At 62.3% G+C, this 18,716-nt stretch overlaps 1 protein-coding gene across 4 annotated transcripts in view; it reads right to left on the bottom strand.

Moving 5' to 3' along the window:
- SLC38A5 (solute carrier family 38 member 5) overlaps positions 1 to 18,716 on the bottom strand; it is a 32,710-nt gene that overhangs the window by 7,208 nt on the left and 6,786 nt on the right. The window contains exons 1-11 of one of the 4 annotated variants that reach the window (XM_074937712.1): positions 18,421 to 18,569; positions 17,569 to 17,713; positions 9,761 to 9,955; positions 9,446 to 9,530; positions 8,661 to 8,776; positions 8,192 to 8,265; positions 7,999 to 8,091; positions 7,614 to 7,695; positions 6,846 to 6,928; positions 6,688 to 6,746; positions 6,375 to 6,521 (exon numbers count right to left, since the gene is read on the bottom strand). In XM_074937712.1, coding sequence (XP_074793813.1) covers positions 6,375 to 6,521; positions 6,688 to 6,746; positions 6,846 to 6,928; positions 7,614 to 7,695; positions 7,999 to 8,091; positions 8,192 to 8,265; positions 8,661 to 8,776; positions 9,446 to 9,530; positions 9,761 to 9,852 — 831 coding nt within the window. In that variant the 5' untranslated portion in view covers positions 9,853 to 9,955; positions 17,569 to 17,713; positions 18,421 to 18,569. Of the gene's footprint in view, positions 1 to 6,374; positions 6,522 to 6,687; positions 6,747 to 6,845; positions 6,929 to 7,613; positions 7,696 to 7,998; positions 8,092 to 8,191; positions 8,266 to 8,660; positions 8,777 to 9,445; positions 9,531 to 9,760; positions 9,956 to 13,779; positions 14,064 to 17,568; positions 17,714 to 18,420; positions 18,571 to 18,716 lie in introns of those variants that run through there. The other 3 variants (XM_074937715.1, XM_074937713.1, XM_074937716.1) reach the window with 3 other exon arrangements.

Genomic DNA, 18,716 nt, shown 5'->3' on the forward strand with positions numbered 1-18,716 from the left:
AGAACCCAGGAGTCCGGGCTCCCGGTCCCCCCTGCTTTAACCCACCAGACCCCACTCCCCTCTCAGAGCCAGGTGAGAACCCAGGAGTCCGGGCTCCCGGCCCTCCCTGCTCTAACCCACCAGACCCCACTCCCCTCTCAGAGCCAGGTGAGAACCCAGGAGTCCGGGCTCCCGGTCCCCCCTGCTTTAACCCACCAGACCCCACTCCCCTCCCAGAGCCAGGTGAGAACCCAGGAGTCCGGGCTCCCGGCCCTCCCCGCTCTAACCCACCAGACCCCACTCCCCTCCCAGAGCCAGGTGAGAACCCAGGAGTCTGGGCTCCCGGCCCCCCCTGCTTTAACCCACCAGACCCCACTCCCCTCCCAGAGCCAGGTGAGAACCCAGGAGTCCGGGCTCCCGGTCCCCCCTGCTTTAACCCACCAGACCCCACTCCCCTCCCAGAGCCAGGTGAGAACCCAGGAGTCCGGGCTCCCGGTCCCCCCTGCTTTAACCCACCAGACCCCACTCCCCTCCCAGAGCCAGGTGAGAACCCAGGAGTCCGGGCTCCCGGCCCTCCCTGCTCTAACCCACCAGACCCCACTCCCCTCCCAGAGCCAGGTGAGAACCCAGGAGTCCGGGCTCCCGGCCCTCCCTGCTCTAACCCAACAGACCCCGCTCCCCTCCCAGAGCCAGGTGAGAACCCAGGAGTCCGGGCTCCCAGCCCCCCCCCGCTCTAACCCACCAGACCCCACTCCCCTCCCAGAGCCAGGTGAGAACCCAGGAGTCCGGGCTCCCGGCCCCCCCCTGCTCTAACCCACCAGAACCAACTCCTCTCCCAGAGCCAGGTGAGAACCCAGGAGTCCGGGCTCCCGGCCCCCCCCCTGCTCTAACCCACCAGACCCCACTCCCCTCCCAGAGCCAGGTGAGAACCCAGGAGTCCGGGCTCCCGGCCCCCCCTGCTCTAACTCACCAGACCCCACTCCCCTCCCCGAGCCAAGTGAGAACCCAGGAGTCCGGGCTCCCGGCCCCCCCTGCTCTAACTCACCAGACCCCACTCCCCTCCCAGAGCCAGGAGAGAACCCAGGAGTCCGGGCTCCCGGCCCTCCCTCCTCTAACCCACCAGACCCCACTCCCCTCCCCGAGCCAGGTGAGAACCCAGGAGTCCGGGCTCCCGGCCCCCCCCTGCTTTAACCCACCAGAACCAACTCCTCTCCCAGAGCCAGGTGAGAACCCAGGAGTCCGGGCTCCCGGCCCCCCCTGCTCTAACTCACCAGACCCCACTCCCCTCCCAGAGCCAGGTGAGAACCCAGGAGTCCGGGCTCCCGGCCCTCCCTGCTCTAACCCACCAGACCACACTCCCCTCCCAGAGCCAGGTGAGAACCCAGGAGTCCGGGCTCCCAGCCCCCCCTGCTCTAACTCACCAGACCCCACTCCCCTCCCAGAGCCAGGTGAGAACCCAGGAGTCCGGGCTCCCGGCCCCCCCCTGCTCTAACTCACCAGACCCCACTCCCCTCCCAGAGCCAGGTGAGAACCCAGGATTCCGGGCTCCCGGCCCCCCCTGCTTTAACCCACCAGACCCCACTCCCCTCCCAGAGCCAGGTGAGAACCCAGGAGTCCGGGCTCCCGGCCCTCCCTGCTCTAACCCACCAGACCCCACTCCCCTCCCAGAGCCAGGTGAGAACCCAGGAGTCCGGGCTCCCGGCCCTCCCTGCTCTAACCCACCAGACCCCACTCCCCTCCCAGAGCCAGGTGAGAACCCAGGAGTCCGGGCTCCCGGCCCCCCCTGCTCTAACTCACCAGACCCCACTCCCCTCCCAGAGCCAGGTGAGAACCCAGGAGTCCGGGCTCCTGGCCCCCCCGGCTCTAACCCACCAGACCCCACTCCCCTCCCAGAGCCAGGTGAGAACCCAGGAGTCCGGGCTCCCGGCCCCCCCTGCTTTAACCCACCAGACCCCACTCCCCTCCCAGAGCCAGGTGAGAACCCAGGAGTCCGGGCTCCCGGCCCCCCCTGCTCTAACTCACCAGACCCCACTCCCCTCCCAGAGCCAGGTGAGAACCCAGGATTCCGGGCTCCCGGCCCCCCCTGCTTTAACCCACCAGACCCCACTCCCCTCCCAGAGCCAGGTGAGAACCCAGGAGTCCGGGCTCCCGGTCCCCCCTGCTTTAACCCACCAGACCCCACTCCCCTCACAGAGCCAGGTGAGAACCCAGGAGTCCGGGCTCCCGGCCCTCCCTGCTCTAACCCACCAGACCCCACTCCCCTCCCAGAGCCAGGTGAGAACCCAGGAGTCCGGGCTCCCGGCCCCCCCTGCTCTAACTCACCAGACCCCACTCCCCTCCCAGAGCCAGGTGAGAACCCAGGAGTCCGGGCTCCCGGCCCCCCCCGCTCTAACCCACCAGACCCCACTCCCCTCCCAGAGCCAGGTGAGAACCCAGGAGTCCGGGCTCCCGGCCCCCCCTGCTCTAACTCACCAGACCCCACTCCCCTCCCAGAGCCAGGTGAGAACCCAGGAGTCCGGGCTCCCGGCCCCCCCTGCTTTAACCCACCAGACCCCACTCCCCTCTCAGAGCCAGGTGAGAACCCAGGAGTCCGGGCTCCCGGTCCCCCCTGCTTTAACCCACCAGACCCCACTCCCCTCCCAGAGCCAGGTGAGAACCCAGGAGTCCGGGCTCCCGGCCCTCCCCGCTCTAACCCACCAGACCCCACTCCCCTCCCAGAGCCAGGTGAGAACCCAGGAGTCCGGGCTCCCGGCCCCCCCTGCTTTAACCCACCAGACCCCACTCCCCTCCCAGAGCCAGGTGAGAACCCAGGAGTCCGGGCTCCCGGTCCCCCCTGCTTTAACCCACCAGACCCCACTCCCCTCCCAGAGCCAGGTGAGAACCCAGGAGTCCGGGCTCCCGGCCCTCCCTGCTCTAACCCACCAGACCCCACTCCCCTCCCAGAGCCAGGTGAGAACCCAGGAGTCCGGGCTCCCGGCCCTCCCTGCTCTAACCCAACAGACCCCGCTCCCCTCCCAGAGCCAGGTGAGAACCCAGGAGTCCGGGCTCCCGGCCCCCCCCGCTCTAACCCACCAGACCCCACTCCCCTCCCAGAGCCAGGTGAGAACCCAGGAGTCCGGGCTCCCGGCCCCCCCTGCTCTAACTCACCAGACCCCACTCCCCTCCCAGAGCCAGGTGAGAACCCAGGAGTCCGGGCTCCCGGCCCCCCCCTGCTCTAACCCACCAGACCCCACTCCCCTCCCAGAGCCAGGTGAGAACCCAGGAGTCCGGGCTCCCGGTCCCCCCTGCTTTAACCCACCAGACCCCACTCCCCTCCCAGAGCCAGGTGAGAACCCAGGAGTCCGGGCTCCCGGCCCCCCCTACTTTAACCCACCAGACCCCACTCTCCTCCCAGAGCCAGGTGAGAACCCAGGAGTCCGGGCTCCCGGACCCCCCCTGCTTTAACCCACCAGACCCCACTCCCCTCCCAGAGCCAGGTGAGAACCCAGGAGTCCGGGCTCCCGGTCCCCCCTGCTTTAACCCACCAGACCCCACTCCCCTCCCAGAGCCAGGTGAGAACCCAGGAGTCCGGGCTCCCGGCCCCCCCTGCTTTAACCCACCAGACCCCACTCCCCTCTCAGAGCCAGGTGAGAACCCAGGAGTCCGGGCTCCCGGCCCCCCCTGCTTTAACCCACCAGACCCCACTCCCCTCTCAGAGCCAGGTGAGAACCCAGGAGTCCGGGCTCCCGGTCCCCCCTGCTTTAACCCACCAGACCCCACTCCCCTCCCAGAGCCAGGTGAGAACCCAGGAGTCCGGGCTCCCGGCCCTCCCCGCTCTAACCCACCAGACCCCACTCCCCTCCCAGAGCCAGGTGAGAACCCAGGAGTCCGGGCTCCCGGCCCCCCCTGCTTTAACCCACCAGACCCCACTCCCCTCCCAGAGCCAGGTGAGAACCCAGGAGTCCGGGCTCCCGGCCCTCCCTGCTCTAACCCACCAGACCCCGCTCCCCTCCCAGAGCCAGGTGAGAACCCAGGAGTCCGGGCTCCCGGCCCCCCCCGCTCTAACCCACCAGACCCCACTCCCCTCCCAGAGCCAGGTGAGAACCCAGGAGTCCGGGCTCCCGGCCCCCCCTGCTCTAACTCACCAGACCCCACTCCCCTCCCAGAGCCAGGTGAGAACCCAGGAGTCCGGGCTCCCGGCCCCCCCCTGCTCTAACCCACCAGAACCAACTCCTCTCCCAGAGCCAGGTGAGAACCCAGGAGTCCAGGCTCCCGGCCCCCCCCTGCTCTAACCCACCAGACCCCACTCCCCTCCCAGAACCAGGTGAGAACCCAGGAGTCCGGGCTCCCGGCCCCCCCGCTCTAACTCACCAGACCCCACTCCCCTCCCCGAGCCAAGTGAGAACCCAGGAGTCCGGGCTCCCGGCCCCCCCTGCTCTAACTCACCAGACCCCACTCCCCTCCCAGAGCCAGGAGAGAACCCAGGAGTCCGGGCTCCCGGCCCTCCCTCCTCTAACCCACCAGACCCCACTCCCCTCCCCGAGCCAGGTGAGAACCCAGGAGTCCGGGCTCCCGGCCCCCCCTGCTTTAACCCACCAGAACCAACTCCTCTCCCAGAGCCAGGTGAGAACCCAGGAGTCCGGGCTCCCGGCCCCCCCTGCTCTAACTCACCAGACCCCACTCCCCTCCCAGAGCCAGGAGAGAACCCAGGAGTCCGGGCTCCCGGCCCTCCCTCCTCTAACCCACCAGACCCCACTCCCCTCCCCGAGCCAAGTGAGAACCCAGGAGTCCGGGCTCCCGGCCCCCCCTGCTTTAACCCACCAGAACCAACTCCTCTCCCAGAGCCAGGTGAGAACCCAGGAGTCCGGGCTCCCGGCCCCCCCTGCTCTAACTCACCAGACCCCACTCCCCTCCCAGAGCCAGGTGAGAACCCAGGAGTCCGGGCTCCCGGCCCCCCCTGCTCTAACTCACCAGACCCCACTCCCCTCCCAGAGCCAGGTGAGAACCCAGGAGTCCGGGCTCCCGGCCCCCCCTGCTCTAACTCACCAGACCCCACTCCCCTCCCAGAGCCAGGAGAGAACCCAGGAGTCCGGGCTCCCGGCCCCCCCTGCTTTAACCCACCAGAACCAACTCCTCTCCCAGAGCCAGGTGAGAACCCAGGAGTCCGGGCTCCCGGCCCCCCCTGCTCTAACTCACCAGACCCCACTCCCCTCCCAGAGCCAGGTGAGAACCCAGGAGTCCGGGCTCCCGGCCCCCCCTGCTCTAACTCACCAGACCCCACTCCCCTCCCAGAGCCAGGAGAGAACCCAGGAGTCCGGGCTCCCGGCCCTCCCTCCTCTAACCCACCAGACCCCACTCCCCTCCCCGAGCCAAGTGAGAACCCAGGAGTCCGGGCTCCCGGCCCCCCCTGCTTTAACCCACCAGAACCAACTCCTCTCCCAGAGCCAGGTGAGAACCCAGGCGTCCTGGCTCCCAGCCCCCCCCTGCTCTAACCCACCAGACCCCACTCCCCTCCCAGAGCCAGGTGAGAACCCAGGAGTCCGGGCTCCCGGCCCCCCATGCTTTAACCCACCAGACCCCACTCCCCTCCCAGAGCCAGGTGAGAACCCAGGAGTCCGGGCTCCCGGCCCCCCTGCTCTAACTCACCAGACCCCACTCCCCTCCCAGAGCCAGGTGAGAACCCAGGAGTCCGGGCTCCCGGCCCTCCCTGCTCTAACCCACCAGACCCCACTCCCCTCCCAGAGCCAGGTGAGAACCCAGGAGTCCGGGCTCCCGGCCCCCCCTGCTCTAACTCACCAGACCCCACTCCCCTCCCAGAGCCAGGTGAGAACCCAGGAGTCCGGGCTCCCGGCCCCCCCTGCTTTAACCCACCAGACCCCACTCCCCTCCCAGAGCCAGGTGAGAACCCAGGAGTCCGGGCTCCCGGCCCCCCCCGCTCTAACCCACCAGACCCCACTCCCCTCCCAGAGCCAGATGAGAACCCAGGAGTCCGGGCTCCCGGCCCCCCCCGCTCTAACCCACCAGACCCCACTCCCCTCCCAGAGCCAGGTGAGAACCCAGGAGTCCGGGCTCCCGGCCCCCCCTGCTTTAACCCACCAGAACCAACTCCTCTCCCAGAGCCAGGTGAGAACCCAGGAGTCCGGGCTCCCGGCCCCCCCTGCTCTAACTCACCAGACCCCACTCCCCTCCCCGAGCCAGGTGAGAACCCAGGAGTCCGGGCTCCCGGCCCCCCCTGCTTTAACCCACCAGAACCAACTCCTCTCCCAGAGCCAGGTGAGAACCCAGGAGTCCGGGCTCCCGGCCCCTCCTGCTCTAACTCACCAGACCCCACTCCCCTCCCAGAGCCAGGTGAGAACCCAGGAGTCCGGGCTCCCGGCCCCCCCGCTCTGAGCACTGGCCCCCACCCCCGCTCTCACCTGGGAGTTGACGGTGAAGGTCTGGGCCGTGCACTCGTCCCCAGCGGTGCCCGCGGCGCTGGCGTTCTGTCCGTTGTAGTAGACGAGGGGTGTCACGGGCTCGGTCCCGTTCAGCGGGCAGGAGATCTGGAACTTCTTGTAGATCACCTGGGGGGAGCCATGGGGTGGGGGGAGGCGGTGAGAGACACCCCTTCCCCAGCAGGGGGGTTACCCCCCGCCTCCCGCCAGCCAGGGAGCTGGGAGCCAGGACTCCTGGGTTCTCTCCCTGGTGGGCAGGCGGGGGAGGGGCAGCAGGGGGGCAGGGCGGACTCACCGACATGAGGAAGAAGACCATGCAGGTCAGCGAGAGCCCGCTGGTGTACCCCAGATAGCCTGTGGGGGAGGGGAGAGAGGGTGAGACCCGCGGGGCTGATCCTTGCCGGGGGGGGGGGCAGGCGCCCCCCCCATACACACACCCAGCCCCACACTCACCGAGATGTTTCATGAGCGCCAGGGGCAGGATGACACAGACGCTGACGATGATAATTAGCACGTTGCCATTCATGTACCAGTTCCTGCGAGAGACACACACCGGGGGGGGGGGGGGGGGGGGGGCTGTCAGCGCCCCCTGCAGGAGGAGGTGGGGATGGAGCAGCCAGGAGCAGCCCCCCCCCCCCCGGCAGCCGGCACCCCACAGCGCCCCCTGCTGGGAGAGGCGGGGCCAGGAGGGAAATGCTTCTGCTCTGGGCCAGCCGATTCCTCGGGAGCGGGATATCGGGGTGCGGGGGAAGGGGAGGGTCAGGAATGGCCCCGGGTGACACAGGTGTGGGGGCAAAACTCATGGGGGGGGCAGGGAACTAGAACCTTCTACGGGACCCACCAGGAACCCTATGGAATTAGGGAGCTCCGTGGGGCTGGGAGCCAGGACACCTGGGTTCTCTCCCCAGCTCTGGGAGGGGAGTGGGGTCTAGTGGTTAGAGCAGAGGAGCTGGGAGCCAGGACTCCTGGGTTCTCTTCCCAGCTCTGGGAGGGGAGTGGGGTCTGGTAGGACGGTGGGGGGGCCAGGCTGACTGTAGGGGATGAGGGCACCATGCCCAGGCAGGGAAGGTGTGTGAACAGGAGAGCCAGATGTCCCCATTTATAGACAGAATTGCGGCCCGGGGCCTTTCCCCTCTAGCGGGCGCCGGCTCCCATCGGGCCACAGGGCAGGGGGCCAGCTGGCAGTGGGGCGGGAACGGTTCCCCGCGCAATCTGACTCACTCCGTGTTCTCCGTCAGGCCCAGGAACGTCTGTATCACTAGAGGCAACTCGTATTTCACAATGTACAGGTAACTGGACATGGCTGCAAGAGAAACACCCGCGTCAGGACACCTGGGTTTCCTCCCCGGCCCTGGGCAGGGTGTGGGGGGGGCTGGGAGCCCGGACGCCTGGGTTCCCTCCCCGGCTCTGGGAGGTGAGTGAGGGCTAGTGGTTTAAGCAGGGGGGGCTGGGAGCCAGGACTCCTGGGTTCCCTCCCCGGCTCTGGGCAGGGAGTGGGGTCTAGTGGGTTAGAGCTGGAAGTGGGGGGGCTGGGAGCCCGGATGCCTGGGTTCCCTGCCCGGCTGTGGGCGGGGAGTGGGGTCTAGCGGCCAGATCCAACTCTCACCTCCCGTGTTGTGCACACAGATGACCACCGCCGCCACCACCTTGCCGCCCGGGCCGAACGCCCGGTAACCCAGCTCTTCGTAGGCGCGGATCCCTGCGCGGGAGGAAAGAGACGGGAGTTAGAGAGCGTCGGCGCCTCCCGCTGGGCGAGGCCAGGGCTGGAGGAGCCGGGAGCTTCCCCCCCCTCGACTCACCTACGACGCCAGCACATTTCAGCAGCAGGTGGATGGAGTACGCGGAGAGCAGCGCGATGCAGATCAATAGCACGCTGCCAAGAGAATGGTGGGCAGGCGTAAGTCCCCCTCCCAGAGCCAGGGAGAGAACCCAGGAGTCCTGGCTCCCAGACCCCCCCCACAACCACTAGGTCCCACTCCCCTCCCGGAGCCGGGGAGAGAACCCAGGCTATAGCTCCCAACTATTGGCACCACCTGGTGGAGAAGGAGTATATCTTGCTGATCCCAGCGCGGTGATCTTCCCCCGGGCAATGCCCTGTGGGGGGAGGCAGTGGCCCCAGCGCGGTGATCTTCCCCCAGACAGTGCCCTGTGGTGGGAGGCAGTGGCCCCAGCGCAGTGATCTTCCCCCGGGCAGTGCCCTGTGGGGGCAGCAGTGACCCAGGAGCGGCGATCTTCCCCCAGGCAGTGCCCTGTGGGGGCGGCACTCACATGAAGAGCACAATGCCCGTGTTGCTCATGGCGTAGGCGAGGCCCAGGATGCCGCTGCCCATGATGGCGTTGCTGAGGTTAAAGACCGACATCCCAAACGACGTCTTCCCCTCGAACTGCGGGCGAGAGAGAGAGATGGGGCGGGGTGAGAGCCTGGGGGAGGGCGGAGGTCAAAGGGCAAGGGATGGTGAGGAAAGGGCAAGGGTCAGGGGTCAAAGAACAAAGCAATTAACAGAGCAGACAAAGATCAAAGAATACATTGCCTCAATAGAAGGGCAAGGGTCATACACTGAAGAGCAAAGGTCATCAAGGAGAGGGCAAAGGTCGGAGGTCAAAGATCAAACCACTTCAAGGTGAGGACAAGAGTCAGAGGTCAAAGGACAACTGGGAGGCCAAAGAGGAAGGGCAATGAGAAAGTGCAAGGGTCAGAGGTCAAAAAGCAAAAGATGACAAGGAGAGGGCAAGGGTCAGAGGTCAATGAGAAAAGAGGAGGGGCAAGCTCAGATGTCAAAGAGCAAAGGACAATGAGGAGAGTGTGAAGGCTGGAGGTTAAAGGGGACACCGGGTGAGGAATCAATGAAAGGTCAAAGGGTAGGGGTTAAAGGGGACATCCGGCAAGGAATCGACGAAAGGTCAAAGGGCGAAGATTAAAGGGACAGCGGGCGAGGGTCCGATCAAAGGTCAAAGAGCAGGGGTCAAAGAGGGGAGGGACTAGTCAAGGGCTTTGGCTGCTGGGGAGTGGGATCGGCTCTGCGTCAGGGCCCGGACGCCTGGGTCCCACTTACGTCAGTGAACTGGCTCAGCTTCTTGCCGGCGGCGTGGGGCAGGAAGCCCTCCTGCTCGGCCGCTGTCACCTCCGCCGTGGGGTCCCTGCAAGGGGAAGGGCTGCAGGGTGAGAGGGCTGCAAGCTCGGATGCCTGGGTTCCTTCCCCAGCGCAGCTCTCCAGGTGCTTCCTATTTAGAGCTTCCCCCTCCCCAATGTGGGGGTCGCCCACCCAGCCGCCCCCAATAGCCCTGGTTACTTACCCAGATACCCCCATTACTCCCCCCACTAGCCCCCCAATCCCCCCCGTCCATTCCCTCCCCCCCCCGATACTCACCCATCCTCCAGGCTGCTGGCTTTGTCGCACTCCGGGACAGACCCGTTTAACATCTCCAGCCCCTCCTGCTCCTCCATCTTCTGCAGCTCCATGGCGGACGCGGGCCAGTTCAGGGTGTGGACGTGACGTGCGTGTACGGGGGGGCGGGGTGTCAGAGATCACTATTGGGGCGCAGCGCCGGGGTCACCTTCCCACCTAGAAACCAGAGAAAGGGATCAGGCAGGAATGCCCCCGCCCAAACGAAGGAGAAGCTCAATCCCTGCGTGGGTTGGGGGGCTGGGAGCCAGGACTCCTGGGTTCTCTCCCCAGCTCTGGGAGGGGAGTGGGATCTAGTGGTTAGAGCGGCGCGGGCAGCAGGGGACAGTCTCCTAGGAGGGCCAATGGCGTGAACACGAGATTCGCTGCTGCCCGTCAGCCGGGATCCCACAGACGAATCTGAACGCAAAGAGGCAATGGCCCTGACGGATCCACCCCAGGGACGGCGTCACCCCACTCAAGAATTCACAGATCTCAAGCCCAGACGGGACTTCCGGGATCACCTAACCCGCTCTCCGATATCACGCAGTCTCAGCGACCTCCCGGAAACAACCCCAGGGCAGATCTTTTGGCAAAACACCCTGTCTTGACCGCACACTGGCCCGTGACAGCAGTACAGCTGAGACTCGTGTTTATCCCGCATAGCCGAGGGCAACGGAATCAAGAATTTTGCATCCAAAAGTTGTTGGTTTCTTTCCCATCAAAACCTGGCCTTTTTGCTCAGTCTGAGACTTTCACCCAAAACGTCTCGGGGAACTTTCGGGTCGTTAAGCCTCAATGTTCTGAATTGCACAACGTCGCGTCTAACTGAGCCAATTTTCTCCTTTGAAAGTTACACTTTGCCACATGAGCTAATTTCCTGAATGGTCCCTTTTCCCCCTGCGTTCAAAACGCCACTTTTTCAAATGCAGCCACGTTTTCTATGTTTGGAAACGCCGACATTTCTCCTTCAAGTTCTCTCATTTCAAAGCCGCAGTTTGTCCAGTGAATCAATTCTCTCTCATTTTGACATTTCAAATTTCCTAATGAAAACACGTGTTACGTTTGGAACTGTCGGTTTCCCTAAACAATCCAGTGATCTAGTGCTGAAATATCTGATTTTCTAATCAAGCAAATATTCCCAAGTTCAAACTGTTTTCACTGAATCACGTTTTCTATTTTTGACATTGAAAATGTCCTGAATAACCTTTTGCTCTATTTCTGGAATGTCGACATTTCCAATTAATCCATGTCCCTCATTTTGAAACATCAGATTTGCTAACGAAAATATTTGAAAAACACCGGGACGTCCATTCATCTCGTTAGGCCAAGTTATTTATTTTGGAAGTGTCCAACTTGGCAACGTTGGACATTTGAAATGCCCTTTTCACTTTTTAAAACGTTTGAAATGTGAAATGTTTCTCATCAGACTAACCAGATCTTTCCATTTTTTACCTTTCAAGAGTTCTAATGACTGACTGCCCTTTGCTTCAATTTCCAATTTCCCAAACAAGCCTCTTTCCCTCATTTTCAAAATTGACTTTTTTTTTTTTTTAAATTTACACTTTTTAAAACGGCCTGATTCAGCCAAGCCGCCTCATTTGGAATCTGCCGCTCAATCCAATTTCCAAATCTTGACATTTCAGAGTTTCTAATTAGCCCCTTTCTTGAAACGTCTCCTTCTTCGATGATTAAATTCCGATTTCTGTCCATTTCAAACATCCTAAGTAAACCAGTTTCCTCCCGGTGAAACGTCCCGTGTTCAAATCAGTCAGGCCCGGCTCTTCAAGCACATTTCGGTGCCTAATTCCCTTTGACTGATGAAACCTGCACACACTGAGTGCCATAAAATGGACAATTTCTCCTCTCCCAATCCTTAACACGACTGAGCAGAATTACAAACGAGGCTTTGTCCACTGGCAATAACACTTCCCGATCTCTGCCAGAAAAACCTCGCCTGATCCATCCTGCCACACCAACCACCTGGGGGGGGTTCATGTGACTCATCCCTTCCTCCTCTCCACCGAGAGCAAAGCAATAATGGAACCGATTGCCTGGGGAGTGGGGCCGGGGCGGGGGGGGCACAGAGCTGGAGAGAGCCAAGCTGTTCCTGGTGGATGCAATGAGCTGATCAGAAAGAAGCCCCCCGGTCTGCCATTTTTCAGATGGGGAAATTGAGGCATGGCTAGTCATCCCAGGTCCTGGGAGCCCTGGAGTAGCTTCCCGACCACTCAACAACACTTCCCCTCCATGATGGGACAGAGAGAATGTCACCAACAAACTCACGGCTCTGGGAGGGGAGTGGGGTCTGGTGGTTACAGCAAGGGGGGGCTGGGAGCCAGGACTCCTGGGTTCTCTCCCCAGCTCTGGGAGGGAAGTGGGGTCTGGTGCAAGAGCAGGGGCGGGCTCAGAGTCAGCGGGTTAGCTGATGTCTTCCTGAAATGAGCGCCAGGGAACGGACGGGAACACCGGCCGCCCGGGGCAGGTTGTGCGCCCATCTCGGCTGGGTGGGGTGGGAAGGCGCCTGGCTCCCCCTAAGGGCAGGAGCTGGCGCTGCGCCCGTTCCTGCATTTCCCACATGCTGGGGCTTAACTTTGATGCCTGATTCTTCCGGACTTGGCGGCCGCGCCCGGCCTCCTGGGTTCTATTCTTGGCTCTGAGAGGCTAATGGGGTCTAGTGGTTGGCGGGGGCTGGGAGCCAGGACTCCTGGGTTCTCTCCCTGGCTTGGGGAGGGGAGTGGGGTCTAGTGGTTAGAGCAGGCGTGTGCAGGGTGGGCGGTACTGGGAGCCCGAACGCCTGATTTCTACTTCCCCGCTCAGATCAGTCCCAGTCTGAGGGTCCCTGCCTCGCCTTCCCATTCCCGCCCCAGAGGGTGGCAATGGCCCGCCCTGCTTGGGCCCCACCCTCTGGCTCCGCCCCGCTTCCCCCCCCCCAAAAGCTGGACCCAGGCATCCTGCTCTGACCACCAGTCCCCACTCCCCTCCCAGAGCAGAAGAGAGAACCCAGGAGTCCTGGGGTCCCTTCAGGTGACCCTCACCCAGAGGCGGCCTTGCCTCGAAGGCTTTGGAGTGGTTGGAAAACTTTTGATCCACCTCCCAGCACCCCTACACTGGGGTCCAGGCAGCAAGGGGTTAACCACGGCCCATACCTGAAAAGGGTCCTTGGGAAGGTGGTGGTGGTGGGGTGCAGATCCAGAGCGGGGCGGGCGGGGGGCGGGGGGGCTGGAAGCCTGGACTCCTGGGTTCCCTCCCCAGCTCGGGGAGGGGAGCAGGGTGCTGGGGTCATGTGCAGGGTCCCTGTCGCATGATCCTAGCTCCCCCCCTCCCAGCGTCTGGCTGGTCACTGCTAATGTGGGGGGACCCAGGAGTCCTGGCTCCGAGCTCCCCCTGCTCTAACCACTAGCCCCCACTCCCCTCCCAGAGCGTGTGAGAGAGAACCCAGGAGTCCTGGCTCCCAGCCCCCCGCCCCCTCCCCACGCTAACCACTAGACCCCCCTCCCCTCCCCTCCCGGAGCTGGGCTCCTGCTCGGCTCCCAGGCAGCTGCGGGATGCGAACACGTGGCTGTTGCTGGCTCCAGAGGAGTGGGGGAGGGGAGGAGGGGGGGCGTTAGGGGGGAGCCTGGGATTTAACCACTGACTACTGGAGAGAAACTAGCCAACACCAGAGCGCCCCCCCCCAGTTCCCGATCCCCCCCCCAAAGCTCTGGGTTCCACACACACCCCCTGTCTGCAGAGCCCCCCCCGCCAGTTTCACTCCCATCGCCCCCCCACTGAGTTAGGGGCTGGGGGGTGTGATCTTGTTGTGGGGATGTGATGGTGCAGTGCCCCCACCATCTGTCTGCCCCCCCCCGTCCGCCGCGGCCCCCCCCCCGGGCTCTGCCGCCCCCCATCCCGTCCCGTCCCCCCCCCCCCCCCCCCGGTGGCTGATGCAACCGCCTCGTGGCCTTGCAACAGGGTTTGTGTCACACACCCCCGCACACCCACACCCGGCGCTTCACACTCACCCGGGCATGAGGCGGGAACAGGCCAGACGGGGAGATCCGGGGTCGGGCCAGGTGTGTGTGTGTGTGGGGGGGTGTCGCACACCCCGTACACCGAGACCCGAGACACACGCTCCCCCAGCCGCACACCCGCGCCAAGAGACGTGCACACCCCGGCCAATCACACCCCTGCGCAGGCGGGGGCTGGGGCGGGAGTGAGTCTGGCCGCACAACGTGGAGATCGGCACAGCACACACCGCCCGCTGGCACCCCCGCAACACAACCCAGAGATTAACACAAACACACACACCCCCTACTGGCCCTGCACAATGACACCCCCCCACAATACAACACAGAGATTAACACAAACACACAACCTGCTGGCCCTAGACAACAACACCCCCTCAGTGCACACACAGATCGACACACACAGCCTGCTGACCCTGCACAACACGCAGATCAACACACCCACACACAGCCTGCTGGCTCTGCACAACAACACCCCCTCAGTGCACACACAGGTCAACACAAACACACGCACACGCACACACGGAGCCTGCTGGCCCTGGACACTAACACCCACTGCAGCACGACCCCCCCCCCTTCTGCCAACACACACAGTTCAACACACAAACGTCCAGTTCAACACACACGCTAAAGTGTTCCCAACACAGAGCCTCCTGGGTCCGCACCACAACACCTCCTCCAACACAGCACACATACCTGTCACCTCCTGTGTCGTCCCCCCGCCCCACACACACACACACACACAACACCCAGAGCTGGCTGTGCCCAGTACAACCGCACACCTGCCGACACAGCAACACACAACACGCACCTCCCACCCCAAAACTGATCGATGCACAGCTGCCTATCCCCAACACACACACAGAGCCAGCTGTCCCCAATGCAATCACACACCTGCCAGTCCCATGGCGCACATAATCCACACGCGCACATCTCTATTTCCTCCCAACACAACACGTAGGCATGGACCCACACCCACACCGCAGGGCTTGTCCTCTCCAGCAGGGGGACACACCCACAAACACACACCCACTCCCACTAATGAAACACACCACACCTAGTGGTTAGAGTGGGGCGGGGGGTGAGGGGGGCTGGGAGGCAGGACTCCTGGGTTCTCTCCCCAGCTCTGGGAGGGGAGTGGGGTCTAGTGGTGAGAGCAGGAGGGGGCTGGGTACTTCAACCCACTGGACCCAGCTACTCCAGCCCTGGCCTCTCCCAGCGGGGGGCACTGTGGGGCAGGACGCTGGCTGTGGGGGGAGCGCCCGGCTCGGGGGAGAGCCCAGTCCAGCTGGCAGCCGTGGGAGTTTCCACTGTGCTCTGTGATGTGTACACACAAGCCACTGGGATTCATGTCTCTATAAGGGCCGGCGGCGGGTGCGTCTCGGGGCCGCGTCCTGCCTTCGTCTTCCCCTTTGGGCCCTGACGCAGATGGGTTTGCATCTGACGGAAGTTTTAATTAGGCCTTGTGGCTAATTGGCTGTAATTATTCTGGTGTTCGTTAAAATATCCGGGGGGCACTAAAATAATTATAGTTAGCAGCCGTTGAGGGTGTGTCAGAGTCAGGAACAGCTAATTACCAGGCAGAGAGGAACCTAGGAGTCCTGGCTCCCAGCCCCCGACCCCCCTGCTCTAACCATTAGACCCCTCTCCCTTCTCAGAGCCAGGGAGAGAACCCAGGAGTCCTGGCTCCCAGCCCCCCTGGTCTAACCACCAGCCCCCAGTTCCCTCCCAGAGCCAGGGATGGGACCCAGCCTGGGCTGGTCAGAGCCGGGGAAGCAGCGGGAGTCAGGAAGGGGGAGCCGCAGTGGCCTTGCACTGCTGTCCCCCAATACGGCCTCCCTTGGCTTCCCCTACACCAGCTAGTGCCCTGCCCTGCTCCCCACAGCACCCCCTGTTGGGCAAGGTCAGGGACTGCATCAAGAAGAGACAGGAGGGGTGGGGTTAAACCCAGAGCCCTTGCAGACCCCATGCCCGCACACACACACCCCACCCCGGTGCCCCAGGGCCCTTGCCAGCCATGGCCTGGAAAGCTGGATAAGCTAATCGCTGGATCACAACGCGCGCCCCACCCGTCAGAGGCACCCCCCCCATGTGCTTCCCCGCCCTCCCCCCCCCCATTAGAGAGCGTCCCTTTCACAATTCCCAGCCCGGGGGGGGGCGGATCTGCCCTCGGGAGCCAATTGCCTCCTTAACAAGCAGGCCGCACCTACTCCTTCATTGTAACATTGCAGGCGAGATAAAGAGGGACCCGGCTTCAGGTCTGGCCACAGGACAATACTCGGAGTACTGGTACTCTCCGCAGCATTACTGCCACTCCTGCAACCGCTGCGGCTGGCAGGCTACACCTGCACCCAGCGGGGGTGTTCCCCGAGACATGGCCTTCAGCTTTTGTCGGGGTGTAGAGAGGGTGGGGCCAGGCGGAAAGGTGTAGAAACACCGTTACCCTCAACAGTGCAACAGACATCGTGACTGCTAGTGCTACACACAGTTACCGTCCACAACGCTAGGAACGCTGTTCCTGCTACAGACGGTGTTAGCAACACCGTTACCCTCACCAGTGCGCGCACACAGGTACTGCTCATCCTACAATCGTTAGCAACATCAGTACCCTCCACAAGCCTCCAGACCCCCTTACGGCTAGCGCTACACCCACTGTTAGCAACACTGGTACCCTGCACAAGGCTCCAGACGCCATTCCTGCTCCTGCCACACACAGTGTTAGCTACACTGTTACTGCACGCTGTTGCCAGAAAATACTCCAAACCGTTCTCACTCACGGTGTTGCTATTGCTACAACAAACAGCATCATTAACAACGCCACAAACACAGTGACAGTGAACGCTGTCACTCATACTCCAACACCATAACCCCCGACTGATCCTCCTGACACTGTCACTAATTGTAGGAACGTGGTAGCCACTGACGTTATAACCACTAATCCTGCACGTACTCTGCTCAGTAACATCACCATAACCCCATCCCTGCCACTCCCGTTGTTACCTCTGATTCTCCAGTCACTACCCACATTGTAAGCCCCATTACTACTTAGTTATTACTCCAATTGTTACCACTGTTACTCCAAAGAGTTACTAGCCAAATGGCACCACCAACACACCAAAGGGTTACTAGTGAAATCAATGCCACTAATATTGCAAGTAATACTCCAAAGAGTTACTAATGGTCCAAAGGGTCACTACTCACACTGATACCACTAATACTGCAGAGTTACTCATACTCTAAATGGCTACTCGTCAAATGGATACAGCCAATGTTCCCAAGTTAATACTCAAATGGACATCACTCATACTCCAAAGAGTTACTAATCACATCGATAACATTAATGCGCCAGTTATTAATACTCCAACTAGCTACTGCTTGAATCAATGCCACTGGTACTCCAAAGAGTTACTAGTCAAATTGATTTAACTATACTCCAGAGTTACCAGTCCAATCGATAGCATTAATACTCTAGTTATTAGTACTTCAACTAGCTACTGCTTGAATCAATACCACTAATACTCCAGAGTTACTAGTCAAATTGATATCGCTAATACTCCAAAGAGTTACTAATGCTCCAAATGGTTACTACCCAAATCAATACCACTTATACACTATGGAGTGATTACACGAATTGCTAACATTAATACTCCAAAGAGTCACTACTCAGATAGATACCACCAATACTCCAGCTAGTTACTACTCAACTTGATATCACTCCGAAACCTGTCATACACCAGAGTCACTCAAATCAATTCCATTAATACTACAAACAACCTGAGTACTTACATTGTTACCACTAATTCCAGGATCAACGCGACTCCTCAAATCCTCACCAATAGTTGGCACCACAGCCACTATTCGCCTTGTTCCTTAGATTTCTTTCCCTCTTAACGCCTCGGACTCACGCCGCTCTGTCCGGTGGCCAATTATTCTCCAAAAAGAAAGAGACCGTTCAAATTCGCCAAGCAACTTTTCAACATTTAAGAGGAGTCCTGGCTCACAGCCCCCCTGCTCTAACCACCAGACCCCACTCCCCTCCCAGAGCCAGGGAGAGAACCCAGGAGTCCAGGCTCCCAGCCCCCCCTGCTCTAACCATGTGCCCCCACTCCCCTCACCGGGCATAGAACCCAGGAGTCCTGGCTCCCAGCCCACCAAACCCCACTCCCTCCCAGCTACTCAGACAGGGAATAGCCGCTGGAAGACAGTCACCTCTGGTTTTGAAGTTGGAAAATTGCAGTCAGGATTCCTGGGTTCTCTCTCCGGCTCTTGGAGGGAGTGGGGTCTGGTAGTTAGAGCAGGGGGGGCTGGGAGCCAGGACTCCTGGGTTCTCTCCCTGGTTCTGGGAGGGGGGTGGGGTCCGGTGGTTAGAGCAGGGGGGGCTGGGAGCCAGGACTCCTGGGTTCTCTGCCTGGTTCTGGGAGGGCAGTGGGGTCTACTGGGTTAGAGCAGGGGGGGCCGGGAGCCAGGACTCCTGGGTTCTCTCCCAGGCCCTGGGAGGGGAGCAGCTGGCCAGCTGGCACTACAAGAGAGGCCGCAGGCTCAGGCTGGGACAAGCCAAGTGCTGGCAGGTCAGGACGCCCCGGGCAGAGCCCCCCCTCCCCCCGTGGCGGGCTCCGGAGCGGCCCCCCCATCACTCACCCTGGGCGCAGCGCGGAGGGGACCGGGCGCGGGCGGCGGGGCGAGCGGACTGGGGGAGCCGGGCTCGGGCGCTGGCTGCGCTGGGAAGGGATCAGGTTACCATTGCATCAGATCGCACGGACCACGCTGCTGGGGAGGCCCTACCAGCCTGGGGCACATCCGGCTGTGGGAGGGGACCGGAGAGGGGGCTGGAGCCAGGACTCCGGGGTTCTATCCCTAGGGAGGGGAGTGGGGTCTGGTGGTGGAAGCGGGGGGGCTGGGAGCCAGGACTCCTGGGTTCTATCCCTGTGGCAGGG

This window comes from Natator depressus, chromosome 23, assembly GCF_965152275.1.
Source record: "Natator depressus isolate rNatDep1 chromosome 23, rNatDep2.hap1, whole genome shotgun sequence".
Lineage (NCBI taxonomy): Eukaryota > Metazoa > Chordata > Testudines > Cheloniidae > Natator > Natator depressus.